Below are 19586 nucleotides of genomic sequence, written 5' to 3'. Positions count from 1 at the left end.
TCCACACATTTTTCAAGGCTCCCAAAATTTTCGCCCCCTCCCCCACCCTATGATCCACTTCCGCTTCCATGGTTCCATCCGCTGACAGATCCACTCCCAGATATCTAAAACACTTCACTTCCTCCAGTTTTTCTCCATTCAAACTCACCTCCCAATTGACTTGACCCTCACCCCTACTGTACCTAATAACCTTGCTCTTATTCACATTTACTCTTAACTTTCTTCTTCCACACACTTTTTTTTTCATACTATTCGCCATTTCCCGCGATAGCGAGGTAGCGTTAAGAACAGAGGACTGGGCCTTTGAGGGAATACCCTCACCTGGCCCCCTTCTCTGTTCCTTCTTTTTGGAAAAAAAAAAAAAAAAACGAAAGGGGAGGATTTCCAGCCCCTCGCTCCCTTCCCTTTTAGTCGCCTTCTACGACACGCAGGGAATACGTAGGAAGTATTCTTTCTCCCCTATCCCCAGGGATATATATATATATATATATATATATATATATATATATATATATATATATATATATATAGATAGATAGATATATATATACATATAATTTTTTCCATACTATTCGCCATTTACCGCGTTAGCGAGGTAGAATTAAGAACAGGAGACTGAGCCCTTGAGGGAATATCTTCGCTAGGGCTCCTTCTCTGTTCCTTCTTTTGGAAAATAAAAAACGAGAGGTGAAGATTTCCAGCCCCTCGCTCCCTTCCCTATCTCTGGGGATAGGAGAGAAAGAATACTTCCCACGTATTCCCTACGTGTCGTAGGCGATTAAAAGGGGAGGGAGCGGGGGGCTGGAAATCCTCCCCTCTCGTTTTTTTAATTTTTCAAAAGAAGGAACAGAGAAGGGGGCCAAGTGAAGATATTCCCTCAAAGGCTTTTTCTACTGTTCTTAACGCTACCTCTCTAACGCGGGGAAAGGCGAATAGCATGAATATATATATATATATATATATATATATATATATATATATATATATATATATATATATATATCTTTCATACTATTCGCCATTTCCCGAATTAGCGAGGTAGCGTTAAGAACAGTGGACTGGGCCTTTGAGGGAATATCCTCACCTGGCCACCTTCTCTGTTCCCTCTTTTGGAAAATTAAAAGAAAAAAAAAAAAGATGAGAGGGGAGGATTTCCAGCCCCCCGCTCCCTTCCCTTTTAGTCGCCTTCTACGACACGCAGGGAATACGTGAGAAGTATTCTTTCTCCCCTCTCCCCAGGGAGGAAATATATATATATATATATTGGAAAGGATCACAATTTTGCGCGTGATCAAGATATTCCTATGAGTCCACGTGGACTCATAGGAATATATGTACACACACACACACACACACACATATATATATATATATATATATATATATATATATATATATATATATATATATATATATATATATATTATCCCTGGGGATAGGGGAGAAAGAATACTTCCCACGTATTCCCTGCGTGTCGTAGAAGGCGACTAAAAGGGGAGGGAGCGGGTGGCTGGAAATCCTCCCCTCTCGTTTTTTTTTTTAATTTTCCAAAAGAAGGAACAGAGAAGGGGGCCAGGTGAGGATATTCCCTCTAAGGCCCAGTCCTCTGTTCTTAACGCTACCTCGCAAACGCGGGAAATGGCGAATCGTATGAAAAAAAAAAAAAAAAAATATATATATATATATATATATATATATATATATATATATATATATATATATATATATATCTTCTTTCTTTTAAACTATTCGCCATTTACCGCGTTAGCGAGGTAGCGCTAAGAACAGAGGACTGGGCCTTTTTTGGAATATCCTCAACTGGCCCCCTCTGTTCCTTTTTTGGAAAATTTCAAAAAAAAAAAAACGAGAGGGGAGGATTTCCAGCCCCCCGCTCCCTCCCCTTTTAGTCGCCTTCTACGACACGCAGGGAATACGTGGGAAGTATTCTTAATCCCCTATCCCCAGGGATAATATATATATATATATATATATATATATATATATATATATATATATATATATATATATATGGAAGTAAGGGGAGTGGGGGAGGAATGGGATGTATTTAGGGAATCAGTGATGGATTGCGCAAAAGATGCTTGTGGCATGAGAAGAGTGGGAGGTGGGTTGATTAGAAAGGGTAGTGAGTGGTGGGATGAAGAAGTAAGATTATTAGTGAAAGAGAAGAGAGAGGCATTTGGATTATTTTTGCAGGGAAAAAATGCAATTGAGTGGGAGATGTATAAAAGAAAGAGACAGGAGGTCAAGAGAAAGGTGCAAGAGGTGAAAAAGAGGGCAAATGAGAGTTGGGGTGAGAGAGTATCATTAAATTTTAGGGAGAATAAAAAGATGTTATGGAAGGAGGTAAATAAAGTGCGTAAGACAAGGGAGCAGATGGGAACTTCAGTGAAGGGCGCAGATGGGGAGGTGATAACAAGTGGGGATGTGAGAAGGAGATGGAGTGAGTATTTTGAAGGTTTGTTGAATGTGTTTGATGATAGAGTGGCAGATATAGTGTGTCTTGGTCGAGGTGGTGTGCAAAGTGAGAGGGTTAGGGAAAATGATTTGGTAAACAGAGAAGAGGTAGTAAAAGCTTTGCGGAAGATGAAAGCCGGCAAGGCAGCAGGTTTGGATGGTATTGCAGTGGAATTTATTAAAAAAGGGGGTGACTGTATTATTGACTGGTTGGTAAGGTTATTTAATGTATGTATGACTCATGGTGAGGTGCCTGAGGATTGGTGGAATGCGTGCATAGTGCCATTGTACAAAGGCAAAGGGGATAAGAGTGAGTGCTCAAATTACAGAGGTATAAGTTTGTTGAGTATTCCTGGTAAATTATATGGGAGGGTATTGATTGAGAGGGTGAAGGCATGTACAGAGCATCAGATTGGGGAAGAGCAGTGTGGTTTCAGAAGTGGTAGAGGATGTGTGGATCAGGTGTTTGCTTTGAAGAATGTATGTGAGAAATACTTAGAAAAGCAAATGGATTTGTATGTAGCATTTATGGATCTGGAGAAGGCATATGATAGAGTTGATAGAGATGCTCTGTGGAAGGTATTAAGAATATATGGTGTGGGAGGCAAGTTGTTAGAAGCAGTGAAAAGTTTTTATCGAGGATGTATGGCATGTGTACGTGTAGGAAGAGAGGAAAGTGATTGGTTCTCAGTGAATGTAGGTTTGCGGCAGGGGTGTGTGATGTCTCCATGGTTGTTTAATTTGTTTATGGATGGGGTTGTTAGGGAGGTAAATGCAAGAGTTTTGGAAAGAGGGGCAAGTATGAAGTCTGTTGGGGATGAGAGAGCTTGGGAAGTGAGTCAGTTGTTGTTCGCTGATGATACAGCGCTGGTGGCTGATTCATGTGAGAAACTGCAGAAGCTGGTGACTGAGTTTGGTAAAGTGTGTGAAAGAAGAAAGTTAAGAGTAAATGTGAATAAGAGCAAGGTTATTAGGTACAGTAGGGTTGAGGGTCAAGTCAATTGGGAGGTAAGTTTGAATGGAGAAAAACTGGAGGAAGTAAAGTGTTTTAGATATCTGGGAGTGGATCTGGCAGCGGATGGAACCATGGAAGCGGAAGTGGATCATAGGGTGGGGGAGGGGGCGAAAATCCTGGGAGCCTTGAAGAATGTGTGGAAGTCGAGAACATTATCTCGGAAAGCAAAAATGGGTATGTTTGAAGGAATAGTGGTTCCAACAATGTTGTATGGTTGCGAGGCGTGGGCTATGGATAGAGTTGTGCGCAGGAGGATGGATGTGCTGGAAATGAGATGTTTGAGGACAATGTGTGGTGTGAGGTTGTTTGATCGAGTAAGTAACGTAAGGGTAAGAGAGATGTGTGGAAATAAAAAGAGCGTGGTTGAGAGAGCAGAAGAGGGTGTTTTGAAATGGTTTGGGCACATGGAGAGAATGAGTGAGGAGAGATTGACCAAGAGGATATATGTGTCGGAGGTGGAGGGAACGAGGAGAAGAGGGAGACCAAATTGGAGGTGGAAAGATGGAGTGAAAAAGATTTTTTGTGATCGGGGCCTGAACATGCAGGAGGGTGAAAGGAGGGCAAGGAATAGAGTGAATTGGAGTCATGTGGTATACAGGGGTTGACGTGCTGTCAGTGGATTGAATCAAGGCATGTGAAGCGTCTGGGGTAAACCATGGAAAGCTGTGTAGGTATGTATATTTGCGTGTGTGGACGTGTGTATGTACATGTGTATGGGGGGGGGGTTGGGCCATTTGTTTCGTCTGTTTCCTTGCGCTACCTCGCAAACGCGGGAGACAGCGACAAAGTATAAAAAAAAAAAAAAAAAAAATATATATATATATATATATATATATATATATATATATATATATATATATATATATTGTGTGCAAGGTGAGAACATTATCTCGGAAAGCAAAAATGGGTATGTTTGAAGGAATAGTGGTTTCAACAATTTTATATGGTTGCGAAGAGTGGGCTATAGATAGAGTTATGCGGAGGAGGGTGGATGTGTTGGAAATGAGATGTTTGAGAACAATATGTGGTTTGAGGTGGTTTGATCGGGTGAGTAATGAAAGGGTAAGAGAGATGTGTGGTAATAAAGAAAGAGTGTGGTTGAGAGAGCAGAGAAGGTGTTTTGAAATGGTTTGGTCACATGGAGAGAATGAGTGAGGAAAGATTGACAAAGAAGATATATGTGTCAGAGGTGGAGGGAACGAGAAGAAGTGGGAGACCAAGTTGGAGGTGGAAAGATGGAGTGAAAAAGATTTTGAGCGATCGGGGCCTGAACATGCAGGAGGGTGAAAAGCGTGCAAGAAATAGAGTGAATTGAAACGATGTGGTATACCGGGGTCAACGTGCTGTAAGTGGATTGAACTAGGGCATGTGAAGCGTCTGGGGTAAACCATGGAAAGTTCTTTGGGGCCTGGATGTGGCAAGGGAGCCGGTGCATTATACATGACAGCTAGAGACTGAGTGTGAACGAATGTGGCCTTTGTTGTCTTTTCCTAGCGCTGCTACTTCGCGCACATGCGGGGGGGGGTCATTTCATGTGTGACGGGGTGGCGACGGGAATGAATAAGGGCAGACAGTATGAATTATGTACATGTGTATATATGTATATGTCTGTGTGTGTATATATATATGTATACGTTGAGATATATAGGTATGTATATGTGCGTGTGTGGACAGGTATGTATATACATGTGTTTGCGGGTGGGTTGAGCCATTCTTTCGTCTGTTTCCTTGCGCTACCTCGCTAACGCGGGAGACACGACAAGGTATAATGAAAATATAAAAGAATCGACCGGTCCCGAGGGAAGGGTGAGCACATGGGATGGATGTAGTTCGAGTGCCACACCAAGAATTCTGACCCATGCGTCTCTGACCCCGGCCTGGTCTCTGCTGACTCATGGTCAGTACCGTTATTCACCACACCACGGAGGGCCCGTTGTGTGTGGCAGGTCAGCGGGAGAGCATACCTGTGGTGGGTCATCCCTGCCTCACCCTCCATCAACAGTGGCAATTTCTCTTTGTGATGTCGGTATCATGAGCGGCCGTCTCCAGGCCTGGTTATTATACAGAGTCACTGACGCCATTGCTTACGTCCTCCCCTCCACGGCCCTCCAGCGCTGACGTCCTTCATCCCACGGCCTCCCAGTACAGACGTCCTCTCTCTCACGGCCTCCCAGTGCTAATGTCCTCCTCCCTCAGTCCCCCAGTGTTGCACATCCGTCTTCCACTGCCCCCTACCCTAGCGTTGATGTGCGCTATCTGCCTCAACCCACCCTGCGCTCGCGTGTCTCCCGACCACATGAACGCCGTAGACGCCACATACCTCACAGGACTGTCTGGTCACTGAACTCGAGCTGACGGGCTAGACTGGCCTCGGGTGTGGCTGGCTAAGAGACGATAGTAACATCACAGTGGACGGGTGACTGGTGGCCGCCAGGCAGCGCCGGGAACATGGTACTGCATATTCATCGAGCTGATAAGAGAGACGCACAGACACTGGCCAAGTTCATCGGCTGGTGGTGATAGTCCAGGACTTGGCCTGGATTCGGCTGGGGCGGTGCTGGTGGGTGCCCGCCTCGTACCCTGGAGGTCTGTAGAACAGTGCTCTCTGGGGTCTGTTACTATACCCTCTGGGGTCAGGTACGGTCCCCTCCGGGATCATTGGTCTTGTAGGATCGAGTTGACTTCGTTACCAGACAAAAGGAGCTTGACTCGTAAGCCTCCTCAACCACGACGCTGCAGCCCTTGGGTATGAAAGCTTGACCTTTGACCTCAATCTCAGGGGTCACTTCCAAAGTTTGGCCATTATATTGAAGGTTCATACTGTCATGTTTAAGGGTCGTACTGTCTGACAGGGGAAGTAGGTTGAGTAATATCGTGCACAGAAGAAGGGACATTGACCTGACCTTCCATTAGACGCGGTGGGGGCGGGGTCGTAAAATGTCTGGTGATTGGCCATTATTCCGGGCCCCAGGGCCAGGCTGGTCAATTAAGACAAAATGGTCCTCGAAGCCACTTCCACCAGGGAAACCAATATAAAGGTTAACTTTTGTTCAGGGTCCGCTTAACGTGGCTGAGTTTTTGTTCAGGGCCCGGTTAACATGGCTATTTTTGCTGAGGACCCTTAACAATGCTGTTTTGTTTAGGGCCCTTAACATTACTGTTTTTCTTCCGGACCCTTAACATGGCTGCTTTTGTTTGGGTCCCGATTAACATGGCAGTTTTTGTTGGCCTGGTTAACATGTCTTTTTTTTAGGACCCGGTTAATGTCTTGTTTTAGGTCCCGCTTAACATGACTGTGTTTGCTAAGGGCCAGGTTAGAATTAAGTCTTGTTCACTGGACGCTTAACTTGGGACAGATTTTGTTCTGGGCTCGATTGATATGGTTGTTTTTGTTCAGGGTTCCGGTAATATGGCTCAGTGTTTGTTCAGGGCCCGATTAACATGATTGTTTTTGTTCAGGGCCCAGTTAACGACTGGTTTTGTTCAAGGCCTGTTTAATGTAGCTCATTTTTTGTTCAGGGCCTGGTTAACATGGCTCAATTTGTGTTCATGGCTTGGTTAATGTGGTTCAGTGTTTGTTCAAGGCTTAGTTAACATAATACACATTTTGTTCAGGACCTGGCTATCATGGCTCAGTTTTGATCAGGACCTTGTTAATACTGTTCACTTTTTCAGGGCCTGTTTAACATGGCCTACCTAGTGGATTTTTCTCTTTTTCGTTTTAGAGTCTGGGTAACATGGTGTAGCTCGGTGTAGCTTTTTAATTGGGTGTTGGTTAACATGTGTTAGTTTTTCCACAGGGCCTGGTTAACATGGCTCAGTTTTTGTACAGGGATGGTGAGTATGGCTAAGTTTTTGTTTAGGACTTAATTAATGTTTTTTTTTATTTATTTTCAGAACCTAGTTAACTTTTTTTTTTTTTTCAAATTCTGGTTAACTTGGCTCATGTTTTATTCAGGGTCTCTTGACGTAGCACAGCTTTTGTTCTGGTTAACAGGACTCAGTTTTTGCGTAGAACCTGGATAACATGGCCCAGTTTTTGTCTTGGTCTGATTTAACCTGGCTCAATTTCTCTCTTGTTCTAGTTAACATTTGATCAGCACCTGGTTAACACGGATGAGTTGTTAAAGGCTTGGTTAACATGGTTCAGTTCTGGGTCTGGTAAACATGAAGCAGATGTTGTTCTGGGCTTGGTTAACATGGCACAGTCGTTATACTGGACTTGGTTAACATGGCACAGCTGTTGTTCTAGGCCGGGTTAACATGGCTCGATTTTTCAGAACATATTTACCATGTTTCATTGTGTAGAGTCTGGTTAACACGACCTGTTTAGTAGGGGCCAGCTTAACATGGATCATCCGTTGTTCAGGGTTTGCTTAACATGGCTCGGTTGTTTTATATGGTTCTCGAATAGGGCAAAAAATTTTCTGGGAGTGTTTAACATGGCTGATCTGTTTAGAGCTTTGTTAATATGGGTTATTTGCAGTTCAGGACCGGGTTAACATGGCTATATTGTTCGGGGCCTGTTTAACGTGGCTGATGTTCCCATAGCGTGGTTAACATAGTTGATTTTTTGACATTGTAAACATGGCTTTTTTCAGGTCTGTTTAACCAAAATATAGTCGTCCATCACCACGTTAGAATGATGATTATATTATGGTTGTGGATGGCTTGGGTCTATCCTTAGTGATTGGTTAACTAATCAATTTATTGCTCTATCCTTGGTTGGGTTAATTAACTAATTTATTGCTCTAGACTTGTTTGGGTTAACTAATTAATGTATTGCTCTAGTCTTGGTTGGGTTAACTAACTAATTTATTGCTCTAGTCTTGGGTGGGTTAACTAATTAATTGCTCTAATCTTGGTTGGGTTAACTAATTAATGTATTGCTCTTGTCTTGGTTGGGTTAACTAAGTAATTTATTGCTCTAGTCTTGGTTGGGTTAACTAACTAATTTATTGCTCTAGTCTTGGTTGGGTTAACTAATTAATGTATTGCTCTAGTCTTGGTTGGGTTAACTAACTAATTTATTGCTCTAGTCTTGGTTGGGTTAACTAATTAATGTATTGCTCTAGTCTTGGTTGGGTTAACTAATTAATTTATTGCTCTAGTCTTGGTTGACATTGCACCCTTTTCATAGTATGGTAAACTTGGCAATGCTGTTCCGATTAAATTTCTATCGAGGCAGTTATGTTTTTTGTTTCAGGGGCAGATTAACTTGTTTTTTAGGATCCTTAACTTGGCTTTATTTGCTCACGGGTTGGTTAAGTTGGCCTGTTTTTTGTCCTGTATTCATGTTCTGGTTAACTTAGTATTATTGCTGTTTAGGGACTGTTTGATTTTCCTCTTTTATGGTTACATTTTAAGTTTTTTTCTAACATGTTTGAAGAGGCTGGTTAGCTTGGTTTATGCTTTGTTCAAGTCCTGGTTAACTGGTCCATGTCTAGGTACGGGCCAGCTTGGCTTTGCTTCTCCGGGCCCTGGTTAACTTGAAGTTTTTAAGGGCCCAGTTTACTAAGGTTAATATATGAGATATTTGCCAGTCGTGTTTGTAGTCTGTGGAACTTGGCTTTTTTGTTATTCCGAACCTGGTTAAGGTAGCCTTTCCTCCGGGCCTTAGATATCTTTTTGTACGTTCTCGTGAACTTGAATTTTGGTTTTTTGTTTTTCACATTAGCTTAACTTTATGTAGGTGAGGAAGCGTCTTGTTGGCTGCCCAGATGGTGTAACATCTAAAAGCCTTCGCTGTGCTCTTTCTGCTTACCTCAGGACTGGAATTATGTAAAATATATATATTGATAAATGCTCTACCCTGTGATGAAGGGTTTGATATCATAAAAGGTCAAGTTATCAAGTGATTTAGAATTGTGTGGAAAGACTGAGTCATTTTGATATGTTTCTTTTCCTGCACTTTGAATCTTTGGAAGTCTCCACCCTCTCATGTCTTAGCCTCACGACTGTGACCCGACTCGTTTTAGTCGGCAGGCTTTCCATTTCCCCTGACATACCTGAAAAGTAAATTTCTCTCTTCTTATTGCTGCCTGTTATACAACCTCTCCACATTTCAATGAGGGTCAGGCTTTGATGTGGACTTTTTCCCGTGACTGGAGCCTCCAGCATGGAGAGTGAGTAAGTAAGGGTGTTGAGTGTGGGCCAGTGTACCGTAATGTATGGCTGTGTCAGACGTGGCTGGAGGGAGGAATGCCTCAAGTGTGTCAGGTGAAGGGAAAGGGTGTGTTTATCGACCGTCTGCCAGTATTTACAGATATGTTGCTCATGCAGACGATCATAGAACCCGGAAAACATGTTCCATCTAAGTCAACCTCATTTATTTCCACATGTGGGTTGAAAACAATGACAAGCGAACAGACTCGTTGTAATTAGTCATTCAGGATCACGGATGGGGGTGGGGGAGGGCAGGTCGTCCATCATCGGACAACACTGCCAGTCCAGTGGGTGTCCAGGAAGCGGGGTCGTCCGGGTTGGGTGTTTCACCAGTGTACCCATGGACGGGGGGACCCAGTGTTACCCCCTGGAACACGACGGTACGACTCTTATTTAAGACAGGTACGATGCTTGAGCACGAAGGTACGACCGTTGAGCACGACGATACGATGATCCATGGGTATGATGACCCGACGTGTGACCTGACACTTAAAGGGTCGTACTGTCGTGCTGAAGGGTCGTACAGTCGTGGTTGAAGGGTGTTATCGTGGTCTTGAAGGGTCGTACTGTCGTAATTGTATGAGTGACAAGCATCACTGGTGTCATAGCTGTCCGACACAGGTCATCCACAGACTATGTTAACCTGCCTATGATAAGTCTGATGGAGTGAAGGTGCGTGTTGGCCGCTCGGCTTACAAACATCGTCTAAAGTGTTCACTATTGACTGCTGGATATATACTGCCCTAATTCCTGTAGAAAAAATGCTGATGGTGTTACGAAACTGGTTAACAAACTTTAAGGGAATTGGTTTACAGACTTTTAGGGAACTGGTTAACAGAGTTTATTTTACCTTTCAATGAACTTTTATTTTTTGTTTGATATTAAGGGTCTGGTTAACTTGGCGTCTGTTAATCGGTGTCCGGTTGATTTTACGTTTTCATTCTCAAGCAGGTTAATTTTTCTTTGTTATTTAGGTTTGGTTAACTTGACGTGTTAACCACATACTGACCTGTGACCAGGTGTTATCTATGTACTGACCTGTTACTTGGACCTTTTAACCATGTACGTACCTGTGACTAGAACGTGTTAACCATTACTGGCCTGTGACGAGGAGTTGTTAACCATGTACTGATCTGTGACGCACCTATGGCTTGGACGTGTTAACCATATACTGACCTGTGACCAGGACTGGTGTTAACCATGCACTGGAGAAGATGAATTTTGACAAACAGGTTTCTGAATAATCAGTAAGTTGGTTAAGTAGTTCCTGGGTAGCCTTTGCCTTTGTTAAATGTGGCATGGAATATCACAAATCTGGTTAACTAGATCATCAGTCATCAAGTGAATGTGGATAATTATTGGTCGGATCAAGTGGAGCTTGGGCAATATCATTTCGTTAACTAGGGCCTGGATAACAAATATATATGGTTATATTGGTCTTGGATAATTAGCCATCTGATTACCTTAGGCCAGGTACTCAGTCATGGGGTTAACTTGAGCTTGGGTCACCGGTAACGTGGGTAATTAAGATATTGACAGTCGGTGAATTAGGTAACTGTGGCCTGGATAACCCGTAGATTGGTTAATTAGGAATAACATCGGCACATGACAAAGCACGTGTGTAGTATTATGGGACACAAGGCATAACACACGTGCAGGCTGGGCAGGATATACAGCGCAGCATGCGTGCTCCTAGGCCAGGGAGAATGTATGTAAATCTCTACGGACATGTCAGGATGTATTTCACTGTGTCTGTCCTCTTCGGAGGAACTGGTGACCTGTACCTCCTTGGGTTTGACGACCTGACCTTTGACCTGACTTCGAAGAATCGGGTTAAAGGCCATCCTGCGGAGTATTACAGTATATATCGCAATACTTGCTCGTGGGTCGTACGGTCGTGCTCAAAGGATTAACCTGTGCACGTAATTGACATCGCCTGGTGCATGACCTGTGGTCATATTGACCCCATCCAATGTTGGGTTTATGGTGTGTAAAGGTTGTGGGAATGACTGACCAGAGACAGCAAGCCCTGAACCCCTGAGGCCGCCCATATGCACCTTCATCAGCAGTGGAGCAACACACACTGTCCTCACCACCTACTGGAGCAACACACACTGCCCTCACCACCTACTGGAGCAACACACACTGCCCTCACCACCTACTGGGGCAACACACACTGTCCTCACCACCTACTGGAGCAACACACACTGCCCTCACCATCTACTGGAGCAACACACACTGCCCTCACCATCCACTGGAGCAATACACATTGCCCTCACCACCTACTGGAGCAACTCACACTGCCCTTACCACCTACTGGAGCAACTCACACTGCCCTCACCACCTGCTGGAGCAACTCACACTGCCCTCACCATCCACTGGAGCAACTCACACTGCCCTCACCACCTGCTGGAGCAGCACACACTGCCCTCACCACCTACTGGAGCAACTCACACTGCCCTCACCACCTGCTGGAGCAGCACACACTGCCCTCACCACCTACTGGAGCAACTCACACTGCCCTCACCACCTGCTGGAGCAACTCACACTGCCCTCACCACCTACTGGAGCAACACACACTGCCCTCACCACCTACTGGAGCAACACACACTGCCCTCACCACCTACTGGAGCAACTCACACTGCCCTCACCACCTACTGGAGCAACACACACTGCCCTCACCACCTACTGGAGCAACACACACTGCCCTCACCATCCACTGGAGCAATACACATTGCCCTCACCACCTACTGGAGCAACACACACTGCCCTCACCACCTTCTGGAGCAACACACTTTGCCCTCACCTCCCTCTACCATTGTCCCGGGGTAGACTGGCAAGTACTAGAGGCTGGTTTATGGGGCAGTAGTGGAGGCGAGTTTACTGCAGTGGGTATACCGGCAAGCCATGTGGGAGGCGGGTTTACTGGGATTTGTTGTAATGAGTCCACTCTTTTTGGCCACCATGATTACCTGTTTTAGGATCGTGTCGCTAATTTGCATTTAATTAAGATGGAAGTGTAATTTTACACTCGACCTCACTTTAGTTTACGCTTCGGTTTGATACTGATGTAGGACAAATTTGTATATATATATATATATATATATATATATATATATATATATATATATATATATATATATATATATATATGTGTGTGTGTGTGTGTGTGTGTGTGTGTGTATTGCTGGGCTCCGCCTGCAAGAGGTGACACCGCGAGTGAAAAGTTAAATTTAGCGGGGCTGTATCATTTGGAGCACAGTCTCGTCAAAGAACTTCTCACTTCAAGGGAGTCGTACTTTTCCATACCCCTGGAAGTAACTTAGCCTTGGGCTGCAGGGGTCTGTACAAAGAGGTCCTTGGTAACAGCAGGACTTTCAAAGAAATTGGTTCAGGGTTATGAGTGAAATGAATAAATCCACGTGCGTAAATATGTAAGTGCGGATGAAGGTGTTCCGGAACGCGTAAGAAAGTGAATAAAGTCACAGGAAGAAAGAACAACGTGGGCGAGGGAATGGCTGGCCCGAGCGTTGGTCTCATGGTCTTGTTTACTGTGTGAGGCCGACCGTTGGAGCCGCAGGTCACGCCCCTCCTCACCGACCAGCGTTCCTGTGTCTGCTTTGTGACGCATATAATCAGGCAGTCGTGTGTGTAGGTTAACTGTGTTGCCATATTCATGACATGCGTCATTGTCCTACATCTCACAACATCAGTGTCAGTCATGTGATAATTTATTTACGGTTCTGCTTGCGATTACGTCACTCATCCCCTGCAGCTTTCCGTTGCCACCCCTCATCATCACGGCTGTTAAATTGCTTGATAAATGTAATTTCTTGTGGTCACCACGTTGCCACATCTCCGATACTCTGTGTACACGACATGTCTCTTTCTCAACACATCTGACGTGTTCACATTTCCCTTCCATGTCACATCCACCCATTTGTTGCTCTACACATCCATTCATTTCGCAGTCCGAAATCCATTCCTCTGCTTTATCCTTCCCTGTTGCATCTATTCCTCCAAAGTCAGACCCTTAATCTTTTTCATCGCTTGCATCCATTAGTTTCTGTCGTTTATCATCCATCCTACCGTAACGATCTCTGTCACAACTATTCTTCAGTCACATTAATCAAACTGTCACGTTAATCGTTGTTACCCAGTTGTGTCAGGTCTCGTCACATTCATCACTCTCTGCCATATCCTTACCCATGTTATACCTAGTCCCTACCTCGACTGACCATCCACCACATCCATCGATCCCTTCGCTACAGTTAACTATCCACCACATTCATCTCTGCACCACAGTTCACCGTCCTATCCATCTACTTCACCGCAGCTCACCATCCACTACATCTGTCTCTCCTCCACAGCTCACCATCCACTACCATCTCTTCACCACATCCATGCATCCCTCTGCCACAGCTAAAGCCTCTCGCTATCTTTACAGAAACTGGATAGGAACGACGCGCCTGGACCGAAGGGGTTACGTGAGCTGCCTCCTCCTCCACGCCTGAGGGCTAAGCCTCGCTCCCGTGACCCCTCGCCCACTCCCGCGCCCGCCGCCCCTGCACAGCTGCCGCCCGCACGACACCCAAGCACGCCGCCCAAACCGCCGCCGTCGCCGCCCAAGTCACCGTCACCGCCGCCTATCAAGACGCCCTCCGCGCCGCTGCCAGACCTACGAGCGACGCCACAACAGGCCAGCACGCCCCGTCCGCCCCCCTCACCCAGACACCCGAACCTGCCGGCCCCACCCGCCGCGCCCTCGCCAGCACCTTACACCGCCCCATCCTCCGCCCACTCCGCATATGTATCTTACGATGAGCGGACACTCCCCGCCCTCAAACAGTAAGTTTCACAATTGTAGTAGTTTTCATGTTCGTAGATCTTTAGGAATTTTCTCCCCTTTAAATGAATACTTTTTATTAGTAGTAGTCAGATGTTGGTATCAGAATCTTATGTATTTCAAAAAAAAAAAAAAAAAAGTCTTCGAAAGTAGTGTCGATACTGTAGACAGTTTACCGGAAGACTGAGACATTATTAATAGTATCGAATGATAACTACACTAAAGTGTATGTGGTTATCTGAAATGTCGAAATTTGAGGTACTCTGTTTAGAATTTCCCGCTGCTTTATGAGGGAGCCACCTGTTCCAGTGTCGTCATTTGGGGAAATTATCTTTGTATGTGGATAAATTAAGAGATATGTTTTGTATGCAGTGATACGTTATATGAGCACTTATAGCGGACGTTTGCAAATTACCTGAACGATATCTAAAAGTATGTAGTTACAGGACCGCTGTAACCCACGGTTGCAACTGTTGGAATGAGAGTGGGTTGCCACACACACACACACACACATTCTGTTTTCATATTTTCGGTATTTATAATATTGGTTAGTTAGCTTTGTATTTTTCATTATTTGAAGTATTTTAGGGATTACTATTCCAGTGTTTATTTAATATTTATTGCAGACTCAGAACTTTTGTTTAACATTAATGATATAACGATATAACTTGCCGTGAGCAGCCTGTCCGGAATGGCTCACTCGTCCGTAATATCAGAAAAAAAGGCGATAGTTTGTCTTGTGTGTGTCAGGCCGTAGGCTACCATTTAGATGCTATTACGTGAGGAGGGTCTGGTGCGCTGCCTCGGGCCCGACACTATACTTTGAAACCTTTCCTTTTGTGAAACCTTTCCTTTTCTTATTCTTTAGAAAGTTAAAGTGATACCAAAGAAGTGCTTCATATCGTCTTGGAATGTTTGTTTCTTGGGATTTATAACTGTTTGATAACCTATCCATCATTAGAGTAAACCAAAAGAAAATTACTGTTATGGAAGTGCGATGTGAGAGACTGTAGTGGCAATACTGTGGTATATGTGCTAAATTTTTTCAGAATCCCTTGACCATCGTAGGTCGAGTCTCAAGAGAAAATCACTCGAAAATATTTTCGGCTTTCGTGAAATTTTCCTAGACGTCAGTATACGTTGGCCGCCGCAGCTACCTTGATATGTGAAGGGTTTCAATTGTTGTTCCAGTCTGAGCCGTTGTAAAGTGTTGCAATCATTCTCTCATACACTTTTATCTGTTTTATATACCGCTTGCGAACACCTCTTCACTGCATTTACTGCTCATTCCTCTCATGACAACCCGTGTCATTTCTCGACCAAGCCACTCCCACACGTGGATCCAGTTCCTTGACCACTGCACCACACCGTCCCTGGCTGCCGGTTGGCCGCTCCTGATATGATATACATCTGCTCCCGAGGCCACAATTCTTGGCATAATCTCTCGCTGTTCCGTCTGGGTAAACTAGAAGAGAAAAGAAATAGCCAGACACACAAGAGTCATATACATTGCAGAGAAAGTCATCTCGTCCATGTTTGATCAGAACGGTCATCTCGCCCAAATTCTCCGCCGCCGCTCCTGAACCCTCCACCACCTACCCCACTCCCCCACTTGCAACCCCGGAGGAAAACCCATCTTGTCTAGAGCAGTTGTCTGGCGGTTCGCTTCCCGCCAAACATAAGCTCGACATAAACTGGGAAAGAAACGTTCTGGCTCATTGGGGTTAAGATTGTATCTGAGGACTTGCGGTGCGGTCATGTGGCATCTGGCCAGATGTCAGGCTTGACAGCGGGTGTGGATGACGTCACTTCTACCAAGTTCTATTTTCGTGAACATTGTGGCTGAGGGTGCTGGATGGTGCTTCCAGCTGGTAGGTTGGGCACGCCAGGTACAGCTTGTGGGTCTTGCTGCACGATGAACGAAGGTTGGTTAGGCTGGAGTGGTGTTCCTGTGTGAAATCACCCTGTCGATGGCGAACAGCAGAGTGTGCGCGTCCCTGACAGACCATTTGAGAATGCGAACTAAATACCAGCTCGGGAACCCGTAGCCATCCAGCTTTAGAGATACGGGTCTGCGCTCCTGCAGCGTCGTTTCTTAAAGATCACTTTCCAAAAACACGTATGCCATGCGCCGCGCACACCGGGATGTTCTGCCATGTACGAGAGGGGTTTAGTTACACATTAATCTTAATCCTGGTTTTACTGGCAGTTGACCACAGAGCACAGCTGTTGTTTGCGATCATTGCCAGCGATTGATTTTATTTATTACAGTGATCATAGTTTGCACCTGGGATCTTGCTTTATTATACCTAAATCCCTGCAAGTAACTGACACAGTGTTTGCCCTCTTAAGTCTCAGTAACAGTAACGCAGTATCACATTACGAGGCTCTGTAACCTAACCTGCTTGGATGATGTTTACCATTATAGATTCATCCTCAACCAACTCAAATCATTATAATGATTTTTCTTTACAAACTTTACACCGTGTGCAGACAGAGGACGGCCTAGCCTGGCAAGTTGTGTGGGTGTACCACCGTACCCGCAGCCTCGCCAGCACACCCACCACTGCAGACGATACACTGGTATACAGACTTCAGTGAATCACTTATTACCTCAGCATTTGATTATTACACCATCATGAGTGACTAACGAAGTGAATATGTGATTAACCAAGCATATATGTGTTTAAACAAGCAAATATGTGATTGACCAAGCCAATGTGTGGTTTTAAGGTTTTCGTTTCGTTCGTGCCTTGTCAAAATATCGTTTTCTGTAAGAACATTATAGTTTTCCAACCTTAATCTCTGATTCATTCTGATGAGAAAATAGAAGACGCCTTTTTATATTTGGACATTTATCTGCCAGTTACTCGAGAGTGACAGCTTTTTCCATTACACTGAACGTCTCTGTCACATAATTTCTCAGTATCGTTGTGATTGACATTTGTTATATAGATTTAAACATTATTGTTCAGGTATAGCGGTTGGTTGGCTAAGAAGCACACACACGACCATGCCGAAATAAATCTGTTTTCATGAGCCGTATCCAGGAACGCATTGGTACTTGAGAGCCGCATATGAGGACACCGTTACGACCCTTAGGTAACTAGGCCATCGTACTCAAGGGTCGTATTGTCGTTTCAAGTGGTTAAGCTCCTGATGCATAAGAGGTGACGAAGGAACAGTGGTGGATGTGAAAGCTATAACGTTTAGCTAGGTTAGTGTTATGAACTGACCGTGTTTAGCGTAAGGCAGGTTTCAGATTTAGCCAAGCCAGTTGCCATTTATGAAGTTCAACCGAGTTTTTCGGATCATGAATATCAGTATAAGGTATAGCCTGATAGCAAACTCTGGAGAGATGTGGATCTCTGAAGTTTAGCAAGATTTGTGCGAATTCATGACTGAAGTTTATGAATTCGCTCAGTCGTGTGTGAAGACATGGAATCAGAGGAGTTCAGTTACGACTGAAATTATGTTTCAAGCTGTAGTGTTCATCGAAATTTGACGATGCAAGACGCAAATCTGTAGAACCAGCTTAGTTTGTCCCACGTCTAAATATGAAGCTGAAGCATTGTTCTAGTGCTACCTTTTCTAAGATAGAGAAAAATAATGCGGTTTTACATCCATAATGTACACTTAGTTGTAAATGATTGATATTTCTTTTGACTTTCGTAGTAATAAGAAAATCACCCCCATGTGTATATGGTGAAGCATATGTTAGATGCTAGTTGTGGTGTTGATAGTGTACGGAGAGATTTTGTGACTATGCTGTATTATTACTGTAATTCACCTTCATTAAAGGATAAACTTAATGCAAGAAGATTTTATCATCACTGCATATGTACCGGGTACAGATGTACTTAGTGTAACGGCATATCTTGGTTAGCTAAAGCACTACACCAGCTGGAGGTGTAGTAACGCCATCTCTTGGTTAGTACCAGTACTACGCTAGCTGGAGGTGGAGTGATGTTTGTCTGTGCGCTGGAACTTTTGTCCTTATCAGTTTACAGTTCAGTGTGTGGACTGTACCTCTCTCCACAACGTTATATTAACCTCGACAAGTGAGGGATAACTTGATCTGATCATAACCATAGAATTTGTGAAGAAGCATGATGATGTAGATAATAAACAGTTCTTCGGAAGGTGCGGCGACCGAGAACCAGACGCCATAACATGAAATTTAAGAAGACACTTGTTAGAAAGGACGTAAAGAAGTACTATTGTAGTATGAGTGGAGGATACATGAAATACGCTGTATCAGGCCATAGTAAATTGCTACAGCATCCGTAAGTTAATAAGTTACAGAAGAGATGTTTCAACAGACGGGGCCTCGCTGGTGTAAAACTCCTTCCTCATACAAGTGGTGATTACTCACACACACACACACACACACACACACACACACACACAAGTTCAAGATGTTACAAGACTACGTCTGCAGAAGGTTATACGGTAAGTGAAAAGTTATCCTTGGTGAGGCTATATCACTAAGAGTACAGTCTCGTCAATTAACTTCCCATTTTAAAGGACTCTATATTTCCCTGATTCTGAAAGCAGCGCAGCCTTGGGCTGCAGACGCCTCTGAAAAGAGGTCCTGGAGAAGACCTGGACCCCTGCTTAAGAAGAGGTCCTGGGATATGTATAGATGAATAATATATGTAGGTATGTACTGTATTATTTATGTATGCATGTAGATTTGGTGAGGTAATATACGATATGACACTAAGCTGTACATAATCAAAGGCTGTCATCCAGGGAAATGTATCGTAATTCATGTTGTGTACTTAAGCCATGGAGTATTGGTGTTACATTATTATACCACGTTAATAGGTTATCTTGTAGGTAAGACAAACTACCTTCTCTTGTTTCCTATAGATGTCGGTAAATTTTAGGAATCAATTTTTAGTAATATATATATATATATATATATATATATATATATATATATATATATATATATATATATATATAAGCTTTAAGTGACAACCAGCCGTAAGCTTAACTAAAGCTGTAGTTGTACAGTGCTGGTGCGTGGGCCTGGCTGGTGGCCGGGTTGTATGTCATGTGTATCCCACCAGCCTCACC

General features: G+C 44.0%; 1 protein-coding gene across 2 annotated transcripts in view; it reads left to right on the top strand.

Moving 5' to 3' along the window:
• Positions 1 to 19586, top strand: part of LOC139749506 (centrosomal protein of 104 kDa) — a 467215-nt gene that overhangs the window by 325017 nt on the left and 122612 nt on the right. For both annotated transcript variants that reach the window (XM_071663445.1, XM_071663446.1), the window contains one exon: positions 14103 to 14503. In XM_071663445.1, coding sequence (XP_071519546.1) covers positions 14103 to 14503 — 401 coding nt within the window. The remainder of the gene's footprint in view (positions 1 to 14102; positions 14504 to 19586) is intronic.

This window comes from Panulirus ornatus, chromosome 7 (assembly GCF_036320965.1).
Source record: "Panulirus ornatus isolate Po-2019 chromosome 7, ASM3632096v1, whole genome shotgun sequence".
In the NCBI taxonomy this organism is placed as follows: Eukaryota; Metazoa; Arthropoda; class Malacostraca; order Decapoda; family Palinuridae; genus Panulirus; species Panulirus ornatus.
Note: the sequence above shows the minus strand (reverse complement) of the source record. Positions and strands in the feature narration are given on the sequence as shown.